This window comes from Varanus komodoensis, unplaced genomic scaffold (assembly GCF_004798865.1).
Source record: "Varanus komodoensis strain SLA01 unplaced genomic scaffold, ASM479886v1 scaffold25, whole genome shotgun sequence".
Lineage (NCBI taxonomy): Eukaryota > Metazoa > Chordata > Lepidosauria > Squamata > Varanidae > Varanus > Varanus komodoensis.
Genome location: NW_025335661.1, coordinates 9,183,695 through 9,209,095, shown reverse-complemented (window position 1 = coordinate 9,209,095; position 25,401 = coordinate 9,183,695). Strand labels below are relative to the sequence as shown.

Sequence of the window (25,401 nt, the reverse complement as noted above, 5' to 3'; positions counted from 1 at the left end):
TTCTAGGACTGGAACATGTTACCTGCTCCTGGCCCTTGGGAACTTTGGTTGTTGCCTTTGGAACTTGCCTTAGTTCTAAATCGAACTTACTAAATGCCTCTGGCTACTTTATGCTACTTATTTTTGGCTCCTTAAAGCTCCTTTATTTATGCTCCTTTGGCTCCTTATACTGTAGCAAACAGTACAACCACAGGCCCTAAAATCTTGGGGATTGTCCAGGGGCTGACACACTGGGCCCTTTCACACTCCTTCATGCATTTAACCTGCTGCTGCCTGCTCCTGATTAGTGGAATCAAAGGAAAACCACCTCAAGGTACAGAAGGCAGGGTGAGTGACATAGGAATCTATCTTATACCAAGTCAGACCAGTGGTCCATTATTCAGCATTGGCTCTTCTGAACAGCCATCAGCAATCCAAAGGCTCATGTGAAGGTCTCATTCTTTTAGCTAGACATTTAACCTGGAATCTTCTGCACGCAAAGCATGTGCTCTACCACTGAGCTATGGCTTTCCCTAGAAAACTGATTTATAGCACATTTGAAAAAAGGGTTGGCATCTACTCATCTATCCCAATCATGAATATTTGAGATTTATTTAAACAAATAGATGCCATCTTATATCAATGACTCTAAGGTGGATTACAAAATTTTAAGAAGTTAAACATGAAGCAATATATGCAATTATAACAGCAGATAAAAATCCAATAAAGAAAAATGGTTAAAATATTTATGATGGCAAATGTGTTTTAAAATGCCTGGATGATTCTTTTTGGGCTTAGAATCTAACAGACAACTAAGCTAGTGCCCGCTCCCCCCCCCATTTATTTATTACGGTCACAGACCACGAAATTAATTTTTTAAAAATCAATGGTAGAATAAATACACAGTTAAAACAAATACAGTTTATACAGTATCTTCACTCAACAGGGTGACTACATTTTTTTCCTTCCTGGCAACATTTCCAGTAACATAAGAGAATACAACAAATTGATACCAGAGTAAAATAATTATTACTATAAAGGTCTGTTATTAGTGGTATAATCAATATCTCTGCATTCCCTATAAAAGCTGCAATATAAGAGAACATGTCCCACTGTTTCTACTGCTCTAGCTGCACAAGAACATACCAATTCATTGACTGGGATCTTGCTCAATCATCCTTTTAATAGTGCTGATGGTAGCACATTAAAGCAGGCAAGAGTAAATGTTCTTCTGTACTTTGGAATAGTTAATGTGTACAGATACGCGGCTGCAGTAATTCCAGCATTATAGCTGTTATTGTAGTTGGGGTGAAATAATGAGGAACAATTTTATTAGCAGCAGTTCTCAAATGCCAAAGATCCATTAATCTTTGTACAACAAGAAATTGGGACTTCTTGAGCCCATAATTACCCAAAATTACTGCAGAGAAGCCTAGTCTATATAGCTTCTTCTCCATCTCTCTCATTCAGCAGGTAAAATATGTACCTGTAAGTAGTAGAGAAAGGCAGCTACCAGGAGCTGACAGAAAATGTAAATGTAGCCACTATTTAAAGGTTTCCATCCATGTGCCAGGTATACCTCCCTGTGGAGGACATTCCATTATTGGGGTGCTTCTATCAAATATGTCCTTTCCTCTATAATGTAAGCTTTATAATGTAAGCTTTATGATAAAGGGGGTGAGAAGGGAGTCAACTGATGACTTTAACATGTTGGCATGATGTCAAGTTCCAGAGGCACACCCACCTCTGCCCTGCCCTGTCCTCTTGTGCTGATGGACTCAAGAAAATACCCCTGAAACACCTTCTCCTGCAGAGATCTCTTCCTGTTGCTAGGGATGATATCCTGACTGATATATAGGAGACTTCATCAAAGCTAAGGAGGACTGGCTTTATCAGTCTTTAACACCTCACACCATCCCCTTTCATCAGGCTGTAGGAGGCCAGGCAGAGCAGCAGGGCCCAACATTACATTCTCCTCTTTTGAGCCAGAATTCATGTCTGAGGCAGAAGCCCCACCTGGCAAAATTCAACATCCAGTGCCTGAGACCATCTTAATTATTCCACCCCAATAATACACAGGGAGCAGGACCGCTTTAACTAAAATGATGGCACTCTGATAAATTAAGATAGAGGACTGCACAGGACTGGAACTCTGCAGAATACCATTTTTGGGCCAAGCTGTTTTCTCAGCCTCCGGTACCATCTGGCTGAGCCAGAACCCTTGCAACCAAAAATAGCAAAACAAAAATTGGGGGTTGTCTTGTATGCTGGTATATGAATATCAAGAAAAAAGGGAAATTTTACAATATTTCCACTTTTGAGGGGGTCTTGTGCCCCCAACCCCAGAGAATATGGATGCCCAGGGCTTTTTTTTGTCATCGAACGCACCAGAACGGTGTTCTGGCACCTTTTTTTCCAATGGATTTTACGAAGTGATTTTGAATCATAGCAGATCAGCAGCAAACATCATTAACATAGTGCCTGCAGGCTGCTTTTGTGTCTGCTATCTGATAGTGAGATAGCTGCTGGCTTGGGATGCTCTACTGTGTGTGTGTGGTCGCACACTTACTGCCGGCTACTTGAGTTCCGGCACCTTTTTTTTTTTTTTTTTACAAAAAAAGCACTGTGGATGCCCAACTGTAATAACAACAACAACAATAGATGCACAAAATTTTTCCATATCTTGCATCTCGGTATAAGTGGACAGTGTCATTCTATAGCTCAATCACTAGCTGGAATCTGGGGAGAGTCAGATGTTTCTTGTTACTTGTCTGTTCTTGCTTGTAAGAGGAAGATAGATAAATGAATTCATTTCTTATCTACTGACTAGGGTGCCCTCTAAGACTTCTGAGAACTCCCTAAAAACTTCCAGCACTTCCATGCATATATCTTTCATTCAATCTTTATTACAGTCAATTGACCATACACCTTTAATACAAACATACAGTATTGCATGACTATAGGAAAACAGCTGACAAGGTCTAATAGAGATAGCCTTACGCAAAAATGTAGTCACTTGCTCCCTAATTGACTTATCTGAGCTTTTAAGTAATAAAATGGTTAAAAAGGTAAATCGAATGGCCAGAAAAAAACCCATATAATAGTATTTAAAAGGTCATTTCTTCCCCCTTGATGAAGCCTACAGGACAATAAAACAATAAACAAAATCAATAAAATATACCCTATGGATTCCCCCATATTACATGGGCACCATATTTTGTTATATCTACCATCCAAAAGTTTGGAGAAAAATGCACTGAATCTAGAAAGTGAAAATGCTTTCATATATTTAAGAGTCATCAGTCAAAATAGATAGGGCATCCCTTCTTTACTAAATGATACTGGTTATCCTATAGACTGAAGTGAACATGGTCCCTAGGCAGTACCACAGAGATCCTGTGAATCTATGTCCAGCAGCTGCTGTTTCACAATTGATTTAGCACTGGCCAGACCCCTGGATAATAACATGTCCAGAGAAAGCCTTGTTGAAGTAATTTTGGTCATCACAGCCTTTGACCAGGGAGATTCAAAAGAACCAAAGAGAGTCTGAGAGACCAGAGAGTTTATAAGGACTATCCTGCAGCAAAGCCAAAATGGATAACCTGGAACCAAGCAAAACAGCTTATTGAATTCAGTCCCACCTACAGACTGGCTTTAAAACAGCTCCTGTGACACTGAAAGAAGACGATGTAATACCTTTGAGGGAACAATTAGAGCATGGAAACCAAATTGGTGCCCACATAATATCTGTTCTATGAGTTTCAGATGCTGCTGCTGTGAGTTACCAATGCAGCTATGAGCATCTGACATGACTCATGAAGAGCTTCATTCTTTAGAAGAGTATCTTATAGTCTTTCCTAAGCTCATATTATGATGTGGGAGCTGAAGCTTATTATATACATGATATGATCTGTAGGCTGATTGAACATGGCTCTGGAATACAGAACATTCCTGGATGAACCATTTATTCCTGACAGATCCTGGTCACATTGTTGTACTAGCAGGGGCTTGTAAGAGTAACTTCAGGATTGGTATAGCTTCTCCAAAAATTTAAATGTCCTGGCTAGTGAGAGTGGTTATAGAAAGCATTTGCTAAGCAAGGGGAATGGACTAATGTATTAAAAGCCTGACCAATTTCATGAGACCATTGGATCTTCTTGGAATTTCCTATAGTCTATGAACCAGAAAATAGACTAAGTTGAGCCTTCAATTTTGAAGGACCTGAGTTGTCAAGAAGTAGCTCCAGGGGAGATGATCACTATCAGTATGGGCTGCATCTCCAAAACTACAGCCCCATATTTTAAACTGAGGATGTACTAGGATATAGTCAACTATACTTGCTCTTTCTCCTTCATGAATCACTGCCTTGTCGTGGTGAAGGGGCTTGTGTAGCTCAATGAAGCTATGAGCTGTGCTGTGCAGGGGCACCCAAGACGGACAGGTCATAGCAGAGAACTCTGACAAAACGTGATCCACTGGAGAAGGAAGTGGCAACCCACTCCAGTATCCTTGCCATGAAAACCCCATGGACGGTACCAAAAGGCAAAAAGATACGATGCTAGCAGATGAGCCCCTCAGGTCGGAAGGTGTCCAATGTGCTACTGGAGAAGAGCAGAGGGCTAGTACTAGTAGCACCAGAAAGAATGAAGCGACTGGGTCAAAGCCGAAAGGACACTCAGTTGCAGATGTATCTGGTGGTGAAAGGAGAGTTCGATGCTGTAAAGAACTATACTGCATAGAAACCTGGAATGTAAGATCTATGAGTCCAGGTAGTAAGCTGGATGTGGTCAAACATGAGATGACAAGACTGAATATTGACATCTTGGGAATCAGCAAACTAAAATGGACAGGAATGGGTGATTTTAATTCAGATGACCATCAGGTATACTACTATGGGCAGGATTCTCTCAGAAGAAATGGAGTAGCCTTCATAGTCAATAAAAGAGTAGGAAAAGCAGTACTGGGATACAATCTCCAAAATGACAGAATTATCTCAGTTCGAATCCGAGGCAAACCATTCAACATCACAGTAGTCCAAGTCTATGCCCCAACCACTGGTGCTGAAGAGGCTGAAGTTGACCGGTTCTATGAAGGCCTACAACACCTTCTAGAATTAACACCAAAAAATGATGCCCTGATCATCATGGGGGATTGGAATGCTAAAGTAGGAAGCCAAAAGATAACTGGAAAAACAGGCAAGTTTGGCCTTGGAGTACAAAATGAAGCAGGGCACAGGCTGGTAGAATTTTGTCAAGAGAATACGATGGTCATAGCAAACACTCTTTTCCAACAACCCAAGAAACGACTCTACACATGGACATCACCAGACGGTCAACACAGAAATCAGATTGACTATGTGCTCTGCAGTCAAAGATGGCAAAGCTCTATACAGTCAGTAAAAACTAGACCAGGAGCTGACTGTGGCTCAGATCATGAGCTTCTGGTTGCAAAATTTAGGCTTAAATTGAAGAAAGTAGGGAAAAGCACTAGGTCACTCAGGTATGACCTAAATCATATACCTGATGAATATACAGTAGAGTGCCTGAAGAACTATGGATGGAGGTTTGCAACATTGTAAAAGAGGTAGCAATTAAAACCATCCCAAAGAAAAAGAAATGCAAGAAAGCAAAAAGGCTGTCTGAGGAAGCTTTATAAATAGCTGAGGAAAGAAGGGAAGCAAAAGGCAAGGGAGAAAGAGAATGATACACCCAAATGAATGCAGAATTCCAGAGAATAGCTAGAAGAGATAAGAATGCCTTCTTAAATGAACAGTGCAAAGAAATAGAAGAAAACAATAGAATAGGGAGGACCAGAGATCTCTTCAAAAAAATTGGAGATATGAAGGGAATATTTCATGCAAAGATGGGCATGATAAAGGACCAGAATGGCAGGGACCTAACAGAGGCAGAAGAGATTAAGAAGAGGTGGTAAGATTACACAAGAAGAGCTTAATGTCCCTGATAACCACGATGGGGTGGTCACTGACTGCAAGCCAGACATCCTGGAATGTGAAGTCAAAAGGGCCTTAGGAGGTCTGAGCAACAACAAAGCTAGTGGAGGAGACAGTATTCCAGCTGAGCTGTTCAAAACCTTAAAAGACGATGCAGTAAAAGTGCTACACTCAATATGCCAGCAAATTTGGAAGACTCAACAGTGGCCTCAGGATTGGAAAAGGTCAGTTTACATTCCAATTCCAAAGAAGGGCAATGTCAAAGAATGTTCAAACTACCACACCATTGCACTCATTTCACGTGCTAGCAAAGTTATGCTCAAAATCCTACAAGCTAGGCTCCAGCAGTATGTGGACCGAGAACTACCAGAAGTACAGGCGGGATTTCTAAGAGGCGGAGGAACTAGAGATTAAATTGCCAACATATGCTGGATCATGGAGAAAGCTAGGGAGTTCCAGAAAAACATCTACTTCTGCTTCATTGACTATGCTAAAGCCTGTGACTGTGTGCATCACAACAAATTGTGGCAAGTTCTTAAAGAGATGGGAGTACCAGATTTTCTTATTTGTCTCTTGAGAAACCTATATGTGGGTCAAGATGCAATAGTGAGAACTGGACACGGAACCACTGACTGGTTCAAAATTGAGAAACGAGTTCAGCAAGGCCGTATACTGTCGCTCTGCCTATTTAACTTATATACAGAGCACATCATGAGAAAGGCAGGGCTAGATGAATCACCAGTTGGAATTAAGATTGCTGGGAGAAATATCAACAACCTCAGATATGCAGATGATACCACTCTCATGGCAGAAAGTGAAGAGGAACTAAAGATCCTCTTGATGCAGGTGAAGGAGAAGTCCGCAAAAGGTGGCTTGAAACTCAACATTAAGAAAACTAAGATCATGGCATCCGGTCCGCTCACTTCCTGGCAAATAGATGGGGAAGAAATGGAGGTAGTGACAGATTTTATTTTCCCGGTCTCCAAGATCACAACAGACGGGGACTGCAGCCAAGAAATTAAAAGACGCTTGCTCCTGGGGAGGAAAGCTATGGCAAATCTAGACAGCATACTAAAAAGCAGAGACATCACCTTGCCAACAAAAGTGTGTATAGTCAACTATGGTTTTCCCAGTTGCAATGTATGGCTGTGAAACATGGACCATAAGGAAGGCCGAGAGTTGAAGAATTGAGGCCTTTGAATTGTGGTGCTGGAGGAGACTCCTGTGAGTCCCTTGGACTGCAAGGTGGTCAAACCAGTCAGTCCTAGAGGAGATCAACCCTGACTGCTCTTTAGAAGGCCAGATCCTGAAGATGAAACTCAAAATACTTTGGCCACCTAATGAGAAGGAAGGACTCCCTGGAGAAGAGCCTAATGCTGGGAACAGTAGATGGCAAAAGAAGAAGGGGACGGCAGAGGATGAGGTGGCTAGATGGAGTCACTGAAGCAGTCAGCGTGAGCTTAAGTGGACTCCAGGGGATGGTGGAGGACAGGAAGGCCTGGAGGAATGTTGTCCATGGGGTCGTGATGGGTCGGACACGACTTCGCGACTAACAACAACAACAACTTGTACTTTTGGAGGATGTGTATGTAAATCCACTGCAGGCATCCTCAGCACTGCAGCAATTTAAATAATTAAATTGTTTCTGGATGCAAAGAGGAGTAAGAGAACTCCAGTAAAATTGACAAGGCTGTCTTTGGAACAGTGTAGATCATCTTTAAGGTTTTCCCTGCTCAAAGAAAAGTGCTCACAATTATTGGATGGGTCTACCAGGGAGGTCCCAGTTTTTGTATTAAAGCCTCCTGCAATTAAGGGATAGGCCAAAGGGAATTTTGCCAACTGTTCTACATAAAAGCTTTCATCTTTAAGCCAGTGAACCTAAACAGCTTCTCTCTACAAGCCAGCAGAGGATGAACAACATTAAAAAACAGAACAGATAGTCTCTTACCTCTTAGCTCCACTACTAGAGCCAGCACAAAGGGACAGCCTTTGCGAAGATCTAGAGACAACGACACCAACAAACATGAACCTTATCTGGCTCTATCTTTGCCTTTATTAGGAATTGATAGGGTATAGTGGGACACAAATCCATGAACATGAATAAGGACCGCACTCCAAGTTTCTTGGAGAATAACTTCTTCAAAGCTGTTGAGGTAGGCTATAAAATCTGGATCATTACACTTATATTTCCAACCTGCTATATTCCAGGAGAGAATTTTTAAGGGAAAGTTAGCATGAGGTTGTGCAAGCTTAGGCTCATGGAGCTTGTCTTTACACTCTGAATCATTTCCTCTTTGTTATGATGTTAGATTCTATTCTGCATGATTGCATGATACTTGTAGAAGATGTTTAAATGTCTTTTTTAGGTTTAAATATCATCTATCTTTAAATGTCAGGCTACTATCTGCCTGCCTGACCCCATTGCTGTACCCTGCATGGATGGACCATCCACGTCACTGTCTCTCTTTTCTACCACTGCCTTCCATAGCAACCCAAATGTGGCTAGAGAGAAAGAGAAAGAGTGAGAGCAGGAGAAAGCCAATCCCACCTTTAGGTTTGGGGTGTGGCTTTTCCAACAGCCATTTTCTTCAGTGGTAGTGTGCACGAAGGCACTTCAAAGATGGTGCCAAAGGGCTTTGCCCATTTGCCACTGGTTCAACATGGGTTCAGGTGCTAGGTCCTTTAGTGATGGTGAGGACATTTATTATAGGAACTTACTGTTTTATATGTGTTATTAATGTACTGTTTATCTTATTGTATTTTATGGTTAACCACCCAGACAGCTGTCTGGGCTATGGGGTGGTAAATAAATATAATCAAATAAATAAATCTTGATGGATTTGCACCTGTATAACTTATTACCCAGTTGTGTAGCTATCTTGGTTTTACTGTTCTCTGACCTAAATTTTTCCCAACCTTCCCTTTTGAGAGCAGTTGGACAGGAGGATTGTTTATACAGTTATCTTTTGGCTTAGACATGTTAAGAGAGTCCGGCATAACTGTTCCAACTAAGAGTTGTTCCCCTCCTCTTAAGCTGACCAACACAAAGTTCAGTAGGGTAGATAGATGCTCCTTGTATTCGGTCAAAAATACCTTTTTCTTGGATAGATCATCTGCCCAGCAGGAGAAGAGACTCCTTAACAGGTCGTATTGGTTGCTAAGTAGCTGTTTTTCAAACTGGAAATCTGCAAAAACATCATTGATATTCATAGGATGGGTATCCGGCTGTGTTGCTACTAAAACATCTTCTTGCTTGTACAGTTGCAAGTGGATGTCTGGGTGTTAATGGTTCTTAAATTTGATCTAGTGCTCACCAGAGATCTGCAGGGCAAAGCTTCTGAACTGCAGAAGACCTCTCCTGCAGAAGCCAAATCAGCAACTAAGCTGCCCCTACCTCTTGTCTATATTTTAGTGTCCAGAGATTTCATTAGACATTTAGGATCAAGAGACCAGTCTAGGGCACCCTCAGTGGATGTACTGGCTTCCCAATTATGATCATTTTCTCTACACAATGGCTTAAAAAAGGAATGATTCTGGGTTGTATAAACATCTTAACAAAAGACTTAACATTTTCAGTCACAGGGGTTAGACCTAACTGTTTGTATTGTTCTCTGGTAAAAACCATTCTCCGACAAGAGGGAGTTTATTATAATAGTGCTGACAAAAAGCCAAAATTATGTATTAGCCAAGTCTTAGGCTTAATCTAAAAATTACCAAGCAGCAAAAGTCTTCCTACAGAAACATTAAGAGCAAAGCAGAAAATGATGAACTGTTGGGCTCACTGAAAGCAAACTTAGAAATACTAAGCTACAAGATTAAGCAGAGAATCCCAAAATCCAAATTCAAAAACAATGCTTGTTGGATTAAAGTCTTTGCATTAACTAATTCCACTTCCTTACTCACTGTGGAGTTGAGCATAAATGTTGCAACAACTGTTTATAGTAATTAATGTAATAAGATACGGGTCTATAGTAAATTTGCTATCATGTCCTTGGTATTTGAGGATTTTAGGATTTCAAATAACCAGGTTAAATAACCAGGTTGAGGATTTTGATAACCAGGTTATAAAAATGAAACACTGCTTTTAAAATTAAAGGGGAAAAATTGAAACAATAACAAGCTTGCAAAGCTAGAACCAAGTTGCTTCCAACTCTTCCACCCTGACCAGAAGAGATGATATATCTACATATCAGCCATCTTTTTTACTTAGCTAAACAACAATGTCAGCACACTTAAACATTCAATGACATATTAGAAATACAAACTCCACAATTCATAATTTGAGACCAACAAATCCACACATACCTTTTAGAATCTTTCAGCAGTTTTTTTTTTGAAGATGGTAACTCAAGGGATTTTCTAATTACAATAAAAAAAGAACCTTGAAAAACATTTTGTACTTTCAAAAATTAGGGATTGTCCCCTAACAATTTGGTATATATATGATTTTAATTGATTTCCACCAGAAGTAGTGATTATATGTGTCCTTCAAAAGTATTTGGCATGAATGTACAAGATTATATCTTTTCCTTCTGAAACACTGGGCATATATTTCCTTCAAATCCTAACAAGCTAAAAAAATAGGAGGAATGTCATGTTAGTACTATTACATGCTGTCACCTTTCATCAGGAAACAAGGGTACTTTTCCATCATTTGAAATGTCATCTTTACAGCTCATCATTAAAGAGGTGATTAATCAAGGTCTTATGCTGGCATGTATATGGATAAGTGGCACATCCATCATGAGACTGTATTTTCCTGTATCTTACTTTGGAGAGAGGGGTCATCTAAGAAGTCTTCATGGGATTCTTTGAGTTCTCCAGGTCTTGCTTCACGATTTTCACTTCTAAGAGAAATTTTCCACCACCTGAAAATTACCTGTAAGTAGAGAATATTATCAAACATTAAAAATGAAGTTCAGGATATTTTATATACAATATTTTGCTTATATTAGCAAGTATTTTAGATTCAAATACTACAATTCTATACCCTTCTGATAATTACACCAGGAGGAATTGCATCAGATTATAGCTACTTTTCCAGTACCATATGTGATCCCTGAATGTTAGAATACCTTCATTCTTTAAGGGGAAAACTATTCCTCCTTTCTGGTGTGCAATCCTTTTAGCTTCTCAAGTATGACATATAATTAGTATCTCAGCTATGCAAGTGTTTGCATCAAGAAGAGAGAACTGACAATTCATGTAATTATCAGAGTGATGTCTGATTAAAGCTGACGGCTGGAATTCAAGAAGCTATTTGATGCATATTCAAAGTCTGGTTGCGTACAGTGGAACTGTTAACTATTTTTCGTTTTGAACAGCAGACTCCCCAACTATGTCATAAGGTGCTTTTTAAAGGCCTTTTATTTTCAAAAGTGCTATTCTTATGAGAGCCGGTGTGCTATAATGAATGAGAACTGGACTGGAACTCAGGAGATCTAGGTTGCAGTTCTTTTGGCTACAAAGTTCTCTGACTGAGTTTGGTTTGTCATTAACTCTCAGCCTATCCTACCTCATAGGGTAGGATAAAATGGATTATGTAATTTGCCTTGGATTTCTGCCAGGAAAAAGGTGGGCTATACGTATTTTTAATAATATTAATAACTCAAACCCACTCAGAAAGAATTAATTGCATTCTGCATACAAAAAACCCAGTATAATAAGCTACAGGGGAAGCATTACGGAGGAAAATTTGGGTATTTATTTCTTGTGTAAACATTCATCCTTCAATTCTATCAACTAAATGGCACATTGTATCAATCTCTTATAGAAAATGAAGACATACAGCTATACTGATATAGCATGCCTACAAGCCTATTATTTGCTTCATGTATCTGTTTTCCAGAATTTGTGTTTGTACACACTTCTACAAATGTATACTTTTGAAAATGCACAAATTCCAAAATGCAAATTTCCATATTTAGTCCATAGGTAAAAGTACACATTTTTAGTCAGAATTATTCATTTATTTATTTATTGTATTTTCAAGTATTAAAATTGCATACCATTCCAGAAACTAGAAAAATACTGGTCTGCAAGACTACGTAATCCATGCAACTCAGGAAAAACCGGTCTGTTGTGGAAACTGCAGGTCAGATTCATAGACCAATGAACCTATTTGAATCTATTACAGATTCTTCTGACATCCCTAATTAGGAGCTCAGTTTAGTGCTGGTACTCAAAACAAATTATTGGGATCTGAATTGGTCCAGACATTGGTTGGTAGAATTCAGGGTTCTAGTTAAACAATAGATACAGAAATCCTTAAGTCTTTCCAACATGTCCTTGGAGACACATTTAATAGAGAAAGCATGTTCCCCAGAAGACTGTTAAACAAGCACCTGCACTTACTTCTGGGTGAAAATTAATGGGTGGGTCAAATTCTGGCATGCATTGTAGCTCTCCTGATCTCATAGGCCTATGGATTCTATTTTATCCTGTTCTGAACTTTGGACAGAGGTACTATGTTTAAATGGGTCAGTTGCATACCTTTTAAAATATCATATACCTGAAGAACATGTAAAGTCCAAACTTCTGTATGTTTACGCAGATGTAACTCCTACTGTGTTTAATTGGGCTTATTCTCAAATAAGGATGCATAAACTTGCAGCCTTAACTGTTCACTGTATACTGTGTACTATGTTGTCTGACTACACCTACGATATTATATTTTAAGTACTATTAGACTAAATCTTACAGTAATGAAGAAGACAAGATTGAGTGCTGTCATCTAGTAAAGAAGCTTTTAATGAGTAAAAAGAAGACAGACATAGCATATCATTTATTATAATTCCATTACTCTCTTTAATATCTAGGTAATCTGAAATGCTGGAACATACACTCAGGGGGAAAAATAACCTTTCAGGGCCTAAGAATAGGAAGCAACTATACTCTTCAGCTAGAGTAACTTGTCATTATAACATATACTTTGTTGTAGTATTATTACAAGTCATCTTAACAGTTTGAGAATCCTGTTGGAGTTACTGTGATATCACTTTTTTATTCCAAAGAAGTTTATCCAACTTTTAAAAATATATTTTAAGCAACATGACATGAAAAGCTTTATACTTCAGTGCACTGTGACACCCAGAATGCATGGGTGACACCCAGAGTGCATAATTGTGTGAATTATGCATGGCTCAGGTTTTATGCACCTGTAATACTGTTGCGGCACAAAAAAGGGTGTGTGCACTACAACTCTAGTAGCATCCTGTACTGTCAAATAGAACAGAACTGACAAACCTCCTTCCCAAATCCTCCAAAACCCAGAAATTGCTGCAGTAGTACAGAATGCGGGGGTGATGAAGCGTCCAAACTAGCTTCCAAATACAAAACAACTAAAATTACTCCCTCCCAAGTGCCTGATCTTGGTAATGGACTGGATGAGGCTCAATAAACTGAAGTTCAAGCCATATAAGAGGTGCTATTGATGGGCGGTTCATCTGTTCAAGCTGGCAATCCGTATGATGTTCTGGATAGGATTACATTCCCTTACAAGAAAGAACTACTCTTTGGAGAGATTTGTAGATTCAGGTTCATTGATGGAAGCACAAATGGTGTCCATAGGTGTACCAACTGTGAGCCTTTCTTTAGCAGAGAAATCCTAGCCTCTAGTTCATGCTTTGAAACCTCTAAGGTAAACTACTATACTGCATGATGATGGTTTAAGAGGACTAACTGAAATGGGCACTACACACACATTGTGCTGATGCCAACATCTATAAAAGCTCCTGGTCAGCTTCTGAGTCCTAATTCAAAGCACCAGTACTTAATTCCTGCTAAGTCATGGAATCGACTGGGTGACTTTTGGCCAGTTGCAGACTCTCAAGCCAACTTACTTCATAAGGTAGCTGTTGGGAGCAGCAGGAGGAGAATTATGTAAGCTGCTTTAAAAGAAAAAGGTGGGATATAAATCTAATAAATAACAAATCTCCTGCTGTCTCTGCTGTCACAAACATAGTGAACACCAGTGACAGTAAAGAGCAGGGGTCCTCAAACTTTTTGAATAGGGGGCCAGTTGAAAGGCTGCAGTGACCATCACGGGCCGGTGAAGTGGGGGTGCCTGGGGGTGCAGGCAGTGAGGTGCCGTCAGGCGTGCGCAGCAGTGGCTCACTCGCTCGGAGATCTCCCAGCGAGTCCAAAACCATCTCTGAGTGAACAAGCCACCACCTCCCTGCCCGCGCTGCGAGGCAGTGGCAAGCGCATGCGTACAGGAAGCAGATGGCAGTGGCTTGCTCGCTCGGAGACCATTTCCGAGCAAGCAAGCCACCACCTCCCCACCCGCGTGGTAAGCGAGCGCACGGACGGCAAATGGTGGTGTGGGCCGGATGGATGGCCATGGCGAGCCAGATCCGTCCTGCGAGCCGTACTTTGAGGACCCATGGTAAAGAGGCCCGAGGCTTTGGCGAATGGGGCGGCATAAAAATGTTTTAATAAATAAATAAATAAAATAAAGAGCCTTCTTGGTGGCAGTGTCCCACTTGTGGAATATTCCCCCAAGAAAAGCTTAGTTGACACCTGATCTTGTCTATTTTAGTGCTAGGTGAAAACCTTATAATGTCCAAGGCATTTTAACTGAGTTTCATCTTCAGTTATGGTTTTACGCTGCTTGGTCATGCTCTATTTTATATTTGTTACTATTGCTCTTTTATTGTATATCTGCTATTATTTCAATTCTATTGCATTATTTCTATTTCTGATATTTCTATTTACTTATATTTCCTTTGCTAAGCTGCCAATTACTTAAAAAGTCCCTAGGCAGCTTACAAATATAAAGTTTACATCAACAACTTTCTGTGAAGAGCAGAGATTTGTAGCTGAAGTGAACAAAATTGTAAAATTCAGTTAAATTACTTCAGTAATAATGGAACAGAAAACAAATGATAAAAGCAGAAGCTTAGAAAAAGCAGCAATCACACTAAAACTAGAAACAAAATCCTGTAAAAGCCTAAGATGAGAAAAGTATCTACTTGCTACTGGAAAGACAACAGACTTAGAGCCACTGGAGTGTTGAAGGTGACACCATTCCAAAAAAAGGACACTATCAGTTACATAGTTAAAATCTGTGATACTGCCAGCAGTTGTCAGGTCTGAGAGATAAAGGTTATCAAGCTATCATTCAGTTATACTGAGAACCAGACACTCTAGAACTCTTTTCTCAAGAAGAGAAACACCCCAAAACTTTGGATGGAGTAAAGCAAGTAATAGATTTCTTTTTGTCATTCATTCACATATGTACCTTTCAAACTCAAGATCATAGCAACATCCTTTTCCAATACTTGAATCATTAGAGCAAGGCAAAAAAGAATTTGTAACAGTTCAACTTTTTCAAAAGAACTTTTACTTCAGTAATAGCTATGCAGTAAGTTAACCGCATCTTGTTTTACCTTTTCATCCAAATGGTAATTAAAAGAACAAAATAGTCAACTCATCGATGCAAAAATACATTTGCTTTAATATCTGCACTTTTCAAATCTAGGAGAAATCTCTTCCCCTCAGTGCCACCATGGTGGGAAAGAATTAATACTAGCCCTGATGGCTACCTACTATATGGACCAGAGACAGGACCCCTATGTGCATCCTTTGCTGGGGTCCATGGACAGAAGGGTGCTTTTGTACTGAAGCCCTCATGGGCTGCTGGTAGGCCACTATGTGAACAGTAGCCAGATGGACTCCTGGTATCATCTAGCACAGGTTCTCTTATATGTTTATACAAGGAGGAAAGGAAAGCAATTTCCATGGTTAAGAGTGCTCTAAATTATACTGTGCAGAACTGGGCAGGAATTCGAATCCAGCTGCCCCAGGTCCCCAGTCTAGCACTTTAACTACCACAACACACTGGCTATTTTGTGAGGATGGATGACTTCATTTTCTGCATTCAGTCTAGTATGTTGTCCAAGGATGATCAGAACAGTCCTTTATTGTCAAACGGGAGGTTTTCTACTCTCAAGTTTGTTTCTTGGTGAAAGCCTGAGTTGTAAGGCTAGATATGTTTCCTAAGGGAAATGCTATTGTCATCGCTTTTGAACCACAATAAGCCATGTGCCATGCTTTATTAATTTGCCAGCTTGTTAGCCTATGTGCTTTGGTTTGGAATATCACCATAAGGATCCTGAGATTTTAGGGAAGGCAGCCAAAGAATGATGTTACTTTATTCCACAGAAACTGTTAGTAGGCTGATGTTTGCTAATTGGCCCTCTAAGGGATAGTGTCTCTGTGGAATACTCTTTTGACTGATTGTCTAGTTTTCATCCCACTGTGGGGGAGGTGTGAGTGTTATGTTTAGGTTTTTATTGTGATGCTGCTCCTATTGAGTTGGGAGTAGACTGTTTGAACTAGAAGGCCTTCTTCCTAAAGTCTATAAAGTGTATAAAGAGTCTATAAAGATTCTCTATTTTGCAAAAAATTGGTGGCAGAATTGAGAGCTTTCACCATTCTTGCTCAATTATGTGGATTAAAGTAGGCAGCAATGGGATGGTGATAAGACTGTATTCTGTTGAACAGTGAATCTATGATAGGAGCCAACAGAACATTGATTTCTATGCTAAGAAACTGGGGTGTTCTTAAAACTTCCTCCCCATTAGGTCTGATATCATACAAATTCTTTATTATTAACAATAATATGCAGAACACACCATGAGTGCCCAGACCCATCAGCAAGGCCATGTGAAGAATCTACAAAAACACTTAAAACCTGAGAATGCCTTTCCTTCTTAAGTAGTTAGATCTACTGTCCACTGAGACAAAGTCTGATCATGTCAAAAGTTTGGAGCCACCTACTCAACATCAGAACTAAACAGTCTAGCTAAACAGTTATTTATCTATATTTGATGTCTACCTGAAGTGTTTCGATAAGACAAACTAAGTTCCTAAGGAACATGATCAAATTACAGTTTAATCAGGGTCAAAGAGATGTCTCATGTTTCAAGTCTATTAGGAGAAACAGTCTGTGGTTCTGAAAATAAAATCATCCCTAAGTGTGTGGATGGGTTTCTGCCTTTATTCAGGTAGCACGCTATCTTCCCTAAAGGAGCCACAATAGCCATTTGGGGCTCATCTAGGGGCATATCATTTGTAATGTAGCATGCTTTGTTTTCCTTTACCCCTGGGGGGAATATCCCAGTTAAGGAAACACTAAACTGAAAAATGAGTACACCCCACAGAGGCTATTCTTATTAGTTATCATAGTTGTCTAAGTCCTACACGGGCACTTTTATGGAAGATAATTACTTTGACTACAAAAACATTTTATTCATTTGTCCTCCTTTTGTTATTCCTGTCTTGTTACCCTGATTTTCCTTTGCTCCAGAGCTTCTGTAGCAGGAAATGTAACTCTAAAGAGTTAGTCTTTACAATTCTTTACCAAAAGCTCTGACAAACAAAATTGTTTCAACCTGCTAATTGTTGCAACTTGCCCTCCAAATAAAACAAAATGATGTTCAAAGAAAATCATTTGGAAGATTATGGCATCATCACAGATAAGACCTTATTTGCAACCGCTGCCCACCCAAATTCTGGGCCCCCAAGATAGAGCATAGTAATCATGACTAAAGATAGGTGACATTTCCATCAGAATAATTCCTCTATAGATTCCTCTGGGGAAAGCTAGTTTTGCAGAATTTTACTTTTCTCAAAAGAAAGCTGGAAATACATTGTATTTAAATCTTTGTACTGCTGGGACATCCTATTCTACTTCCTGCTTTTATTTTATACTGTAGTTTTAGCTATTTAGATTTTATACTGCATTTTATATTGTATTCTATGTTTTAAATTGTTTAATATTGTGCATTGCCTAGAGAGCGTTGGCTAGTGGTTGGAATTAAAAAATAAAATAAAATAAATGTCCCTATCAAAAACACCTCTTGGATGCCTGCCTTAACATGGTGAGAGGTTTTCAGAGTGTTGAGAACAATCCTGTCAAGAGACCAGAACAGTCTCCTAGCAGGGTCACCCAAGAATGGTCAAGAATGAGACACCAGAATAAGATGCATCCACCATTAGTAATGGTCATATCAGCAAAATGAGAATGGATCTCATTAATGGTGATGGGGGCAGAGAAACTTCTGAAAGGCAGCTACTGGGCAGCAACAGAAGATGAAGGTGACACTGGTGGAGGATCTTTTACAGACAATGGCAATGATGTTCAAGCTAACTCTGGTTAGTAGTACACAGGAGGATGTGGCAATCCCCTTTTGAATTTTCTCACTTTGAAAACCCTATGATAAAACGATCCAAAATGAAACAAGAGATGGTGTCAGAAGATGAGACCCCCAGTTTGGAAGGCACTTTCGGAGCTACTTGGGAAAGGTCAAGGACAAATACCAGTAGTGATGTTGCTAATGATGCTACTAGATCAAAACTGAAGTCTGATGGCTGATATGCACAGAGGTGAAAGGAAAATCCAATGCAGCACAACACATTCAATTAGGACACAGAACATGAGAATCTAAGAAGCATGAATCAAGGTAAACTGGAGATTGTGAAGCAAGAAATGGAAAGAATGAACATTGCAGTACTTGCTATGAGCAAACTGAATTGGACTGAAATGGGACATTTCCACTCAAACAAAATGCTGTACTCTGGAAATGACAAACTCAGAAGAAATTGAGTATCTCTAATATTGAGACAAGATGTAGCACAGGTAATAGCAGTTTATAATGCAAAATTCAACTTAATAATCTCAATCAGAATTAGTGGAAAACCTACCAACATAACCATCATTCAAGTTTATGCTCCAACAACAGATGCCAAACAAGAAATAAAAATTTCTATGCAGATGTTCAAGAGGAAATTGATAACACAACAAAACAAGAAATGCTGCTAATCCCAGAAGAATGGAAAAGTAGGAAACAAACCAGAATCAAATTTGGTAGGAAAATTTGGCGTAGGGGTAAGAAATGAATCAGAAAAATAACTAAGAATTTGTGAAGCCAACAACCTGTTCATTGCAAACACATACTTCAAGCAATGGCTCAGATGGTTGTCTACATGGACTTCTCCAGACGGCCAATACAGAAATCAAGCAGATTATGTAATTGGAAGCAAAGGATAGAAAAGCTGCATTCTTACTTCCAAAACAAGACCAGGAGCAGATTGTAGTAGTGACCACCAGCTGTTTATTTAAAAACCAGTGTCAAGCTAAAAAGATCCTCGATAGAAACACAGTGCCAAAATAAAATTTAAGTGACATCTCTTAAGAATTTAAAGTCCACATAAAGAACAGATTTCCATTGTGCAACAAAATTGACTGTGAGCCAGAAGAAAGGTGGACTGAAACCAGAGACATTATTAAATAAGGATGCCAAAAGACAATCTAGTAGCAACAAGGCAGAAAAAGCTTAGAGATTGAAGAAACACTCAAAGAAAGCTAGCACTTTCCCTAGAAGCAAAAATGACAAAACTGAGGCTGTCATACTTGGGACACACAATGAGAAGGGAAAACTTCCTGGAAAGACAGTAATGGTGATGAAAGCAGAAGACAGAAGAAAAAAAGGAGGACCAGATATGAGATGGATTGAATCCATAAAGAAATGCACCACCTTGAATTGAAAAGAGTTGAAGGCTGACATGGATAGGGCAATTTGGAGAGCTTTCATATATAGAGTCACCATAAGTTGGAGGGACTTGAGAGCACTAACAACAAAATAAATAATTAAAGTATTCTAATTAAAGTTGGCTTCACTGTCATAGCCAGAAAAAAGAAACAGACAGGCAGTATTGCTACAGCCTACTATACTACAGTCTAATTCTACTCAACGATTGCTTGATTCCACCAGATCAGTGAACATTTTTTTCTTAGTTGATACAATTTAACTTTTACAGATTATTATAGGCCACTTTGCCCTGGGAATTGTTCTCCAATTCTCTCTCCTGCTAAACTGGGTTGGAAATTTTAATTAAAATATGTTGAGTGTACATTTCAGATTTCATAATCTGAGCTTAGTAACATTACTATAATTACTATAAACCACACTGAATAGCAAATGAATCAATGCATTAACTAAAATTAATTTTGGACATTCTTAACTCTATTTGGAACTACAGTAAATTATTTATATTATGTATTAGTCATCTTTCAATAAAAAAACATTTAGATTCATGTACAATAAAACTTAACATCCCTAAAACAGTAATAAAAATAAAGAAGAGAAACATTGGAATCTATTCATCCATATATTCCTGTAAATACAGCAGGTCTTAACTGAATATCTAAAACTAACTGATGAATAGCCTGGCAAGCATCCTTAGGATGCTTATCTTCAGCTGGTGGCACCACTACTGAAAAGGCACTACAGAAAATTAGATGTTTCTTTTTGAGAAGAAGATATTGGAAGCAGCATCCTAAGGGCCCTAAAAAGTGACATGAAAGTAGTGATCACAGAGATATGCCAATCCTTTGCTATTTCATGATTAAACAGTCCTATTTGTTCTTCTCTATTTTGCTGCGATATGAAACCTTCTTAAATCCCTACACTGCCTCCGGTTTGATACTAGATTTAATACGGAATCTTCATTATCTTCAAAGGCCTCAAACAAGGCCCTCTCTCCCTTGCTACTCCTTATATCTGGGACTGCTTTCTACTATCTAGGCCAGTGATGGTGAACCTTTTAGAGACCGAGTGCCCAAACTGCAACCCAAAACCCACTTATTTATTGCAAAGCGCTAACACTACCATAAAACCTGAAAACTGAGGTTTTCATTTAGAAAAAACAACTCACAGCCATTCCAATCAAATACACACACACACACACACACACACACACACACACACGGCAGTGCACTGACCGGCCATGTGAAAGCTTGGATGAGTTGCAGCTAATCAAATCATTGCCTGGCACCGCTACTCCTTTCCGAGCATGCGTATGGCCCCTATGTGTGCTGTTATCCGATGCTCGGCTGCTGGGGCAATGCTGGGGCAACTTGGTTTGCGTGCTGACAGAGAGGGCTCTGTGTGCCCACTGTGGCACGTATGCCATAGGTTGGCCACCATTGGCCTATCCCTACCCTGGTGCATACCCCTAACCCTAATACAGGGCTAAAGTTCCATTGAAAAGAGGAAGATTTTGAAAAAGTCTTCCTTAAGTAGCTTTTTCTGCACAGCTCATCATTTCTGCCCATTCTAAACACATTCCAACCATAAAAATCATGCCAGGACACCTCATTTTTCTAACCCTAGCCCAGTGATGGAGAACCTTTTAGAGACTGAGTCCCCAAACTGCAACCCAAAACCCACTTATTTATTGTAAAGTGCCAACACTGCAATAAAACCTGAAAACAGCCAGTCCAACCAAATATATATGTATCTTTGGCAGCGCACTGACAGGTCATGCCAAAGCTCAGATGAGTCAAGGCTAATGTGTCGCGGCTTTTGACATCATCACCTGGCACCATTACTCCTTTCCGAGCAAGCGCATGGCCCCTGTGTACACTGTTATCCGATGTTTGGCTGCTGGGGTGATGCTGGGGCAACTTGGCTCGCGTGCTAACAGATAGGGCTTCGCATGCCCACTGTGGCACATGTGCCATAGGTTCGCCACCACCGATCTAAGCGATGACAGATCTTACTTTGTTCCAAAACTTCCTCAAAACCCACCTCTTTTGTTGGCTCAGCCCCTTAGTTTCCATACCTTATCCTCCTCTTACTTGAGCCTTAGCACATATAACTGAAACAAATAAGTAAATGTTCCTGCCTCAGCCCCTTCTTTATCACATTCTCTTTCTTAATCAATTTTAGATCTAAAATACAATTTAGATCTGAAACACTATGCAATCTAGAAGACTATCACAAGAATCAACATCCAAGTGCCACTATGCCTTTTTGTACACAGTTATTCCTGACATCACAAAACAATACCTTACCTCCTAATCAGTCCGGCTCAACAGGTAATTTCCTTTTGAAGTGAATGCTATTTATTTCCCTTGGAAGAGCACAATGCCTATGACTGGAACTGGAACTGCTCAACAATAACATGAAGATGCTATTTATGAGAGGACTCAGCTTCATATGTGGGTTGCAGCTCGCTCACTCTCTTGCTCGCTTTCTCTCTCTCTGCCATTGCCATAGAGCACATTGTCTCAACAGCCCTCACACAGATGCATTGGTTCTTACAAGGCATGCCTAGCCAAGACTCCAAGTGCTCTTAAGGTGCTTATGCAGGAGGTGCCATAAGTGTGAATCAGTCCTTGAATAGTGAGGGCAGTGAATCAGTGCTTGAATAAGTTAATTCAAGAAATAAATTATAATTTGTAGTAGCATAAATATATTAGAGACAAAATGTTGCATGACAAGATGAGTATTAAGTCTGGGTATATCAATAATTGCCAGTATAGAATGTTAAGCAGGAATTGCAACATTGCAACAGTATTTCAGATTAAGCAAGATGTATAAACAATATAGTACTGGATTAAGAAACCATGTAACTCTACCATTTCTCTCTTGCCAACAGTGCCAACATACTCACACATATTTGAGTCTGAAAGCTCCACTACACTGCTTTAACAAGGTAGCAAGCAGATATGTCATTTACTCTGAAGAAAGCTCAATGGACTTACTGTGGGTTGGCCAACTAGAGTGGTGGATAGGAAGGCATTATCAGTCCTACACTGTTATGGTTCCAGATAGATCAGAGGTCCCATGCCTGCAATATACAATGCCAAATAGCAATTTCTTATAGGAAATGTATCACTGTTAGGCAATATAAACTGCATGTGTGGAGCTCTTGACTAGAGTAAACCTAGTGGCTTTGGTGCTCCGCTGTGCAAGGAATATTCTGCCACAACACTGAATACCACAGTGGCCTGCTCCAATGCTACCACAGGCCAGGTCAACCATTGCTCTAAGGCAGAGGGGATCTGAAATGGATCATCCTTGAGCTCTTGCAGTCTCCTAGGGAGAGAATCAAGAGCAAGCATGCCCAGCCAGAATCCCAAAAATTAATTTTAAAATTTGAAGGTGGGTGGAGTGAACAAGGACAAAACACTGTATTTGTGACAGGCCAGAGAAATATTGTGCTATTGTCATGTTCTCTAACAAACTGCTGGGCAAACTCCCCTGACATTGAGGATATATATGTAATACAGAACAGTATCTACCACTACATCCAAATTAGCAGAGAATTCAGAACTTCTTTGCTAAAGGAAGACAGCAACAGGTGTGGTAAAACCACAGGTTGGGATAGGCTGATTTGGCACACAATCTGAAGAAGTCAGAAGAATTTATATTAAGCACCCAGGATACTCAGGTTGCCCTGAGGTGGAGGTTGGTTGAAACAAGTATTGAATCATTCTGCCGAAAGTCAGAACCAAGATATAAACAAAAGGCTAGAAAATTCTAAAGTAAGCATTTATCTCAACAGTTAAGAAAGGCACATGTTTATTTTACATAATTTAAGCATCCTTCCCCAGATATCATTTCTGAAGGAGCTGAATAGCAGAAACTCACATATATCATTACATTCTGCAACTCCATGAGTATTAGAGGGGGCAATATAATCTTGCCTCCCAAGTTACTAGTAAAATTAAGTCACCAGTACTATTTATGTACCCTGCAGTATAAGCACTTTTGCTGCAATCCCTGTAAATGAAGGCTAATCTCATTTATAACACAACTGCATTAAGTCCTGTGCAAGTGTCAGTTTCACAAATATGTATTGATTCTCCAACACAATTAAGATATATTTCTTAGTTAACAGATCTGTGAATCTCTAGTTATCCAGGAAGCGGCTGGTACTGTCAAGTTTGACAGAATAGGCCACGCACACATGTGGCTCCCTCCAATTCAATGTGGAGAATTGAGCATGTTCTCAAAGCAACTAGGAACTATATTTGTACCATGCTTTTGAACAGATCAGTACATTCCAGTTCAGCAGAGGAAATACATTCCATTGAATAATGTTTCAATGGAAAAAATATTCTTTGTTGGAGCTCATTCAGGGCAATATAACCTTGAACAAGTCAATTTGACTTTTTCTGCCTAAAAAACTTCAGTGAGCCCACCATATTCACTAGGCTTACAATCAGATGTGAACCTTGGAAACTAAGTTGCTTTTTCTTTTTGTATTTGGAGTAAGAATGAGGAGAAACAAACTTACTGGGAGACAGAAAACATGCATCTACCAAAAGAGACATTTGAGTGCTGGAAATCTATAGACCACTTTTTACAATAGTTAGTGCCCAATCTTAAGCATAATTGGGAAACTGTTGTTGTAGTTGTTGTTAGTTGCAAAGTCATGTCCGACCCATCGCGACCCACTGGACAACATTCCTCCAGGCCTTCCTGTCCTCCACCATCCCCCGAAGTCCACTTAAGCTCACACCAACTGCTTCAGTGACTCCATCTAGCCACCTCATCCTCTGCCATCCCCTTCTTCTTTTGCCCCCAATTGTTCCCAGCATTATCCTCTTCTCCAGTGAGTTCTTCCTTCACATTAGGTGGCAAAGTATTAGAATTTCATCTTAAGAATCTGGCCTTCTAAAGAGCAGTCAGGGTTGATCTCCTCTAGGACTGACTGGTTTGACCACCTTGCAGTCTCCAGCATCACAATTCAAAGGCCTCAATTCTTCAGCGCTCAGCCTTCCTTATGGTCCAGCTTTCACAGCCATACATTGCAACTGGGAAAACCATAGCCTTGACTATACGCACTTTTGTTGGCAGGGTGATGTCTCTGCTTTTCAGTATGCTGTCCAGATTTGCCATAGCTTTCCTCCCAAGGAGCAAGCGTCTTTTAATTTCTTGGCTGCAGTCCCCATCTGCGCTGATCTTGGAGCCCAGGAAAATAAAATCTGGCACTACCTCCATTTCTTCCCCATCTTTTTGCCAGAAAGTGAGAGGACCGGATGCCATGATCTTAGTTTTCTTAATGTTGAGTTTCAAGCCAACTTTTGTTCTCTCCTCTTTCACCCGCATCAAGAGACTCTTTAGTTCCTCTTCACTTTCTGCCATTAGAGTGGTATCATCTGCATATCTGAGGTTGTTGATATTCAAAGGCTTTGGCATAATCAATTAAGCAAAAGTAGATTTTTTTCTGGAACTCCCTAGCTTTCTCCATGGTCCAACTTATGTTGGCAATTTAATCTCTAGTTCCTCTGCCTCTTCGAAACCCTGCCTGTACTTCTGGTAGTTCTCGGTCCACATACTGCTGGAGCCTAGCTTGTAGGATTTTAAGCATAACTTTGCTAGCACATGAAATGAGTGCAATGGTGTGGTAGTTTGAACATTCTTTGGCACTGCCCTTCTTTGGGATCAGAATGTAAACTGACCTTTTCCAATCCTGAGGCCACTGCTGAGTTTTCCAAGTTTGCTGGCATATTGAGTGTAGCACTTTTACTGCATCTTTTAAGATTTTGAACAGCTCAGCTGGAATACTGTCTCCTCCACTAGCTTTGTTGTTGCTCAGACCTCCTAAGGCCCTTTTGACTTCACATTCCAGGATGTCTGGCTTGTGGTCAGTGATGGACGTTAAGCTCTTTC

At 39.9% G+C, this 25,401-nt stretch overlaps 1 protein-coding gene across 1 annotated transcript in view; it reads right to left on the bottom strand.

The window, feature by feature from the left end:
• Positions 1–25,401, bottom strand: part of FBXO36 (F-box protein 36) — a 39,774-nt gene that overhangs the window by 7,762 nt on the left and 6,611 nt on the right. Inside the window, exon 2 of the mRNA XM_044432923.1 lies at positions 10,700–10,808. Coding sequence (XP_044288858.1) covers positions 10,700–10,808 — 109 coding nt within the window. The remainder of the gene's footprint in view (positions 1–10,699; positions 10,809–25,401) is intronic.